The sequence below is a fragment of the Varroa jacobsoni genome, unplaced genomic scaffold, assembly GCF_002532875.2.
Source record: "Varroa jacobsoni isolate VJ856 unplaced genomic scaffold, vjacob_1.0 contig04324, whole genome shotgun sequence".
NCBI classification, from domain to species: Eukaryota; Metazoa; Arthropoda; class Arachnida; order Mesostigmata; family Varroidae; genus Varroa; species Varroa jacobsoni.
In genome coordinates this window covers 13,432-20,807 of record NW_019215221.1, presented here as the reverse complement: position 1 = coordinate 20,807, position 7,376 = coordinate 13,432, and the positions used below count along the sequence as shown (strand labels likewise).

Genomic DNA, 7,376 nt, shown 5'->3' with positions numbered 1-7,376 from the left:
TATATATATACATATATATATATATATATATAACACACACGGATATAAACCAATGATCGCATTGGAAAATTGTGTAGCATTTATGTGTTGTCAACATAAAATATTATAAAAAATTATCATACTCAGCGCATTTGTCGATTGTACATAAGTTCCTTGTCATTCCTTGACAAGATCTTGTTCTCTCCTATGACTTTGTGACGCATATGATTAAATCAAGAGTAACTAAATTATGAAATTGTGAAACGTTACTGATCTGTACATGATATTTAACTTTTCCTTAATGAAAGATAAAAATATAATTTCACTCTAAAGTGTTTAATTTATATATTCGGATATTTTTTCGTGCAGTACAGATGCTTTTTGTGACGAAAAACCTATGAATGATCTAATTATGAGATGATAAGCTGTGTTTTTTAAATAAATCGAATTTATTTATCGACAAGATCTTCACAAATGGCGCATTATTTGCATTCGCTACAATAGGCATATACTTGAGCATGTCCCCCCAGGATGATGCAATAGTAACTCGGCTGCCTTCTAACCGGGGGCACACAAAGTTATTCTAGGTTCGAATTCGGGCGTCTAAAAACCCGTGTAATCGAGCCAAAAAGCGGTAAATATTGTCATTTCTTCTTTTAATCTCTCTTTCCAGATTGCCTGCCATAGAACGTCGTGTACAGACGGTTCCTTTAAGCATTACTACAAGGGGGCGAAAGAGGGCCGGTTGTCTGAACAGAAAAAAAAATCAAAGGGATAGATGTCGTTGGTCAGGTTTTACTATATTATATACAAAAATACATTGATTCACATCGTTTAAATTATTATCACGGAGAAAATGCTGAGTATGCTGTATTGTCCGTTTTCGATTAAATTATGTCCTATATATAGACGTTGTTTTATAATCAAACATAATTAGGTAAAGCCTTGAGGTTAGTCCTATCCTTTGTCGACGAACAATCCCTGCCCGTTCAAAGTGCTGTAGCAAAAACCTTCTCTTTTCTATAGTTTAAACACTGAGCATGAACTCTCTTAGTTTGTTCGAAGGCAAAAATACATCTTTGGCAAAAAAAGATTTACATATTTATTCAAATACATATAATGAAATATAGAAAAGTTATTTTAAACCATCTGAGTGATAAGTTCAACACGTCTGTACCATTATACGGCGCAAAACCGTGGTGGCTATTACGCTGTACACTTTAATAAATAAATAAGGACTTTCATTAAAAAAAAGATAACGGACCCAATATAGAAGCCATTTAGGTTTAATAGAACACCTGCTCGATTCTGAAGCCTCTCATAGCAAAGTTCTCTCTCCTCTCTCTCTCTCTGTACATATATATATTAAATGTGCTCCATTATAGCTCTTGTAACGTAAATATGCCATTTAATAATAATTCGACTCTGTTTCTGAGAAACCTTTTACACACGCTTAGCGAGCTAAACCAAAACCACTGGGCTAATCGATGACACAGGATTTATTTATACAAACTCACAAGTTCTCATGGGCTATTGATATATAGATCACAAGCACAGATTTTTTCGGTTTTTTATGTACGGCACGAACATCTAAAAACGCTATTTAAAGTAACATGTAACATATATACAGCAATGTACAAACGAATAAGAGACTGAGGACTAGATACACGTAAACAGTACTTCCTGCTATATCTTTTACGCAGAACGCTACCGAATGTCAACATATGGCACAGTCTATTTCATAGAAGGGTAAACCATAATATCGATGCAGCTAGGCGTACGGACTAGGCGAAATTGGCGGAAACTAGTTTACTGCTAACTAGAGGTCAAGCGTTGCCAACGGACAAATGGTCATAGATGTGGATATCCTGGCAATCTATTTCTTGATTGAACTTTGATTAATACATGCCACTATATGGCGACAAGATTATCCCAATTTTGGGCCATGGGGCAAAATTAATGCAGGTGCTGCTGCGGGGTGAGCAAGTGGTACAGGTGGCAAAGCTCCCACCGGTGCAACTACGGGTGGAGCTACGACCGGTGCGTGAACAAAGGGCGCGACGGGTGGGCGGTTGATCACGATGGGAGCAGGAGGCTGAGGAGCTACGATCACTCGTGCGGGCGGCTGTGCGACCACAACGGGTGCTGGTATGGGCGGAGGGGGCACATACACGGGTGCATGGTGGTCGACGATCAGCGGCATGATCACTGGCTGTATGCTAAGCTTCTGCAAATGGGACACCATAAGAATAAAAGAGAAAAAGGCTGACAAACATCGGTGCGTAAAAGTGAGTTCTAAATTCTTGCCGTTCCTTGGGGAATTAGACTGAATAAAAATTAGAATTTAGTACCGGATTATATATTAGTATTACATTTGCACATCCGACTCCCAAGTCGCAGTCTAAACACTACGGGCAACAGCAATATAATTACCGATTCCTACAGGGTACGGTATCTGCACGAACCTTGGCCTTTTGGTCTTCTTTTTTTTCTTTAAGTTTTTTGACTAGGAATCCATCGATTACACAAGTGGTAAACACGGCCAATGTAACAACAGTCAAGAACTTCATGGCGTAAACGAGCAATCAGATTACACAACGAGCACAACGAACGAGGACAGTACTTCAGGGAGCCTGAAGTTTTCTACGAACAGCTTTTGCCACTGTGCTGATCTGTCACTATACTGACTACAGATCCAGAAATCTTGATTCGCTTTATATAGACATATATTAGTCCATCCATGTTAAAGGGAAGCAGCGAATCCAGCTTGGAATCGTCTGATGCAGTCGAGGGAAAGCTCCAAAAACTACATGATCTGCAGCGAAAAGTAAGAGGCATCACGACGAAACTGCCAAAGCTTGGTTGCCCAACGGGGGCCATAGTGGTATTCGGCAAGCACGACTCGAGGAATGGCTACGTTAGACCAGCCCAAGTAAAGTGTCCGTCTGGGTTCATGGAGAAAGCCTGATTAACATCCAACTAGCGTTAAAGTGTCAATCATAGATGCGTTGAAATAACACACCAAAGCTCTGGTTTTATTTAAAAAAAAAAATGAAAACACATTAAGGGATGGATGACGGCATTCGATGGTAACGCGTCGTTTTCGAAGGACGAAGAAACCCTGCGCGCAAGGAAGCGTCCGTACTATGTCGCTATTAGCGACAGCATTTCTTAACCGCGCAATCTATAGCGTCGATGGCACGTTTATGCTACGTACGTGGCATTTAAGCACTGGTTGGAAGTTGAACCAGTAGACAAGACTTGACGTTAGCCCGAAGAAACATACCTGTTTAATTTTATCAATTATTCGTACACGTGTCGGAACTTCTTTGTTTGATAGAAACTCAGCTACGTGCATTGCGTAACGACTGATCCCTGGTTGAATGCGGCCAGACAAGTGACGTTACTGCACCCCATAGTTTTATTTGTATTACATATACTCCTAATGCAAATCATCACAGAAACCGTGTTTTCGAGAAACATAAACCATTACATATAGGGAAATACAATATACGATTGGACGTTTGTAAGATGGCTTGATTATCAGTGTAACTTTCATACTTTACTCATCAGCAATACGCTCACATCTGTGCAAGGCGAGCTAATGATGAACCTCAAACAGTGGCATTATAAATAACGTTGGAACGTAATGTTTCGCTATAATAATTACAGTATACTAATCCTACTCGTAATCCAGGCCTTGCATTGAAAGCTAGAAAATTGTGCAGCATGCATCAGACCATATGCACTGCAGCCCTCTAGGTGCAAAGTTTGAGTTGAGTTTAATTTACTACTTTTTATAGAAAACTTGTACAAAATCGAACGCCAAATACATGTCCTCTATGAACACTTCATATGCTTGCTATGTTCACGTTCAAGTCCACCTTGACACGTACCTACATCTAAAGGTATGGGATAAAGATACATTGATCATTTGGGGACCATTTTACTGTACAAGTTAATGACCGCTTCAACGCTGTCTTCTATTCGAAACGCTTTGCGTCGGACATAAGGGCATAGGGTCCAGTTGCGAGGACACACTCATAGCCCTAATAACGATGAATGCGTGCAAAATTATAGGGACGGAACAATCAATATTCAACTTGAAGTTTAATGTTGAGGGGTAATACAACGGTTGTTGTAAGTTTTCCTTTGCTGTCACACACGTTGTGTGGATTTATACGCTGCAAATTTAGATCAGGAATTCCCTCTGACTTAACGCTGCATTCTTCTTCTATTCTACGAACTATTTGCGCACCTTGTGGATACGTAAGGTTCATTTTCCGAAAAGCGCACACGTCTCTTCAACGTATTCGATGCTCTGATCAACTAAGCAGGGCGAATCATCGATTTTACGTTTCCCTCGCCGATTTTTTTCCATATTCCTCTTCCGGGTGCCATCGAAAGCGCTTCGCAGCTCGCAACCAATCGAGTATTTAAACGAGTACAGGGGTCAATTAACTGTAGCCATTCAGTCGGACGCTACGTTGGCGCTAAGGCGGTGCCGGTAAAAAAGATTCGTTGTTTAGTATCTGGGTTTGTGCGAGTGTGTGTGTGTGTGTGTGTGTGTGTGTGTGAGTGTGTGTGTATAAAAACCCTGTAAAATTTTTCACGCAGGAACCAATTAATCTCTACAAAATGCGGTGCTTTTTTTTCCTGATTGTTTTTCTTACCACTTTAATGGCGCCCTTAACCGTCGCACCTAAGAAATCCGAAAAAGGCGCTATGACTTTTCTCCTCATGAAAAGATTACTGTCCAAAGTCAACAAGCTGTCAGTAATTTAGTGTTATGCAAAAGGATACCAACGCAAAAAGTGCAGTTGTGTGCAAACGTGGGATCCTCCAGCAGCAAGAAGTTTAGATGCTTTGTACTCCAGTCATATTCATTCCTACGTTGAACACGAACCCGAGCTAGTCTTCTAGCAGTGCAACTTAATTTACGTCGATCGTTATTTGAAATCTAAGTTAAAACGTAACGAAATGTATTTTCATTTTGGCATTGCGTGCTGCCTATAGCCTCCGCCATCTGAAATGATGGTGATGCTACCGGCTGGAATGGACCTTGTGGCACGATATGAAACTTTCCATGATGATGATGATGATAATGGCAACGCCTGTAACAATGATTTCAACTATCACCTTGACACCTGCTATGATAACAGCCAACGTGGTAAGCACCATGATGCCAACCATAGCAAATGGTCTAGCAGGTGGTAATGATCGAATGGAACTCAAATCAAATGATAGTGGCTCAAATGATGGCCGCAGACGATAAGGATAACGGAAAAAACGACACGTCATCTGGTGCCGGCATGATAGGTGTGATGATGGAAGCTAACGAATTCAAAGCCAATGGATCGAGTACAAAAGCGATACCTAAAAGCTTACACCTAACGATAAAAGCAGAAACGTTGTCTGGGCTTTGGTAAGATATGAGGCCGCGCAACGCGCAAAAGAGCACATTCATCTGCCGGTGGGTCTAACCCAATCAGCCCACACCGTATCACCGCACATCCTCCACCGTTGCCCCTACAATCAATGAGCATGAAATTTCAATCAGGCTACCTGGATACCACAGAGAATTCTGTACGCCGCTGATGACTAGTAAGGCCTGATACATGAGGCCAGTAGGGCGTAAGTTAAGTGTAAACCTTAAATTTATTCTACATGCTAATAGAGCGAATGTTAATGCTGCTGCTTGAAATAGATATAGTGCTATATATAGACACCTGAGATTGAACGCCCCCCCGTCATAACATACACAGTAAAGAGGCACTGACGAGCTTATCTAAAAATACGACCACCAGAAAAGTTCATAAGCGGTTGCCGTTTTTCTTTTCCGACAGGATTTTGTTTGTGTTTATATAATAAGCCCCGGGAATCAACTGTGATACAGTGCATGAATACCTGTGATACCCAATTATAGCCCCAACAACGTAAATATGTTTCACCAGGAAATATAGCATGTATGCAGATGCCGTTTCATAGTCACGTAATCGTTGAAAATAAAGACACCAAATAATCAGATCTAAAATATAGGAAAGCCATCTTTTTTCTTTATCTAACCATATTCAAGGTTCGCTTTCTCCGTGAACCTCTGCAAGCGGAGATAATAGTGCGTACCGCGGCAGTCAATAATTACATACCTTGTTGTGCTTTAGTGGTTAAAGGACGGAGATATTCGTTGCATTTTTGCTACCGGCGATGATCCGGCAGAACCCCCTCGGTGTGTGTGGACTAAAATTTCAGACATAACGAAATAATTCAATAGTATTTTTGACAAATATTGTACAGGCGGGCATCTTAAAGAGCTAATCCTGTTCACCTATTCAAAAACTCTTGATCACGAGGTCAACTTCCTCTCGACGAGTAGTACCAGCACTAGGGGAAGGCGGAATGGGCATGTATGTCAAACCTCGACGGAACGAACACGGCCTGTTAGGCAAAACTATCCTATTTACAACGGGTTGGGTATATAAATAGGTGTTAGCTCAAAAAGCGAAGGATAATTAGGCCGCTTGAACGACGACGGCAGCTGGGAGATACGATCGATAAGATCGGTGAAAATGCTTCAGTGCAGGACAAGTATCTCCGCCTATTTTGTGAACCAGCTTTATCGTCGTATCTAAACAAAGCGCGTTCGATGTTAGTAGTTATATGTTATTTCATTTACAGCCGTTATAGGAAAATAAAAGTAATCTATTGTTTTATCTAAATTTAAGTTTTCTATTGGCAAAGTCTAAAAGTTGTGATTATGAGTTGAATTTGTGTTGGTACTACCTGACTAGTTAAGGCTCGTCATTCGAAAGACTAAATTTATTCCTTCTCTCGAGAATGCCGTTCAATGAAGGCAGCCTATTATGAATATGGTAATTTTAAGTGGCGTCGTTAAACTGAACACTTCCGAAAAGTATAGGCCTGTCGAAATCGTCAACAGGTTTCCGGATTCGGTCATCTTTTTTAATATAAATTGACGTGAGACTAGTCTGGATGATTTGAAGGCACCTACTTGATACACACGCCCATTAGATTCAATCGTTCGCAATCAGCTGAAGTTAGCAAGCATAAGTTCATCGATCAAGTCTGTGCACGGTGAAAATTCGAATAGTCATTGTCTTCTACATAAACACTTACGAGAGGAAGACCATTGTTGCGCAGGGGACCGTTGCCCTTTGAAGGCGTGATAATAGTACACGTATCTTTATTACCTTCTTTGTTGTCACATTGGATAGTCTATTGCAAGTTCTGACAGGATGACAAAGATGTCAAAGACATTTTGGATGGGGGGGGGGTGGTCTCTGGGTGATGTATCACACACGCCACGTTCGCACTGCTTTTCGCTACGAATTTCCACAACAACAACAAGAACGGTCCCTTGTACGAGGGGGCCTTTTCGA

The 7,376-nt window shown here is 40.9% G+C and overlaps 1 protein-coding gene across 1 annotated transcript; it reads right to left on the bottom strand.

Annotated features, from left to right (window-relative positions):
• Positions 1-1,057: 1,057 nt before the first annotated feature.
• Positions 1,058-2,702, bottom strand: LOC111273028 (uncharacterized). The gene is made up of 2 exons (XM_022854727.2): positions 2,445-2,702; positions 1,058-2,206 (listed from the first exon to the last, which is right to left on the bottom strand). Exons 1-2 carry the CDS (start codon positions 2,547-2,549, stop codon positions 1,907-1,909), a joined length of 405 nt encoding a protein of 134 aa, XP_022710462.1. The 5' UTR covers positions 2,550-2,702; the 3' UTR covers positions 1,058-1,906.
• Between the last annotated feature and the right edge of the window lie 4,674 nt (positions 2,703-7,376).

Bases quoted from the DNA above. Each gene is read 5' to 3' on its own strand.
- LOC111273028 (XM_022854727.2), bottom strand. From the start codon at position 2,549: ATGAAGTTCTTGACTGTTGTTACATTGGCCGTGTTTACCACTTGTGTA. The intron at 2,207-2,444 runs GTTCGTGCAGAT...TCCCATTTGCAG, and splicing joins AAGAAGACCAAAAGGCCAAG to AAGCTTAGCATACAGCCAGT.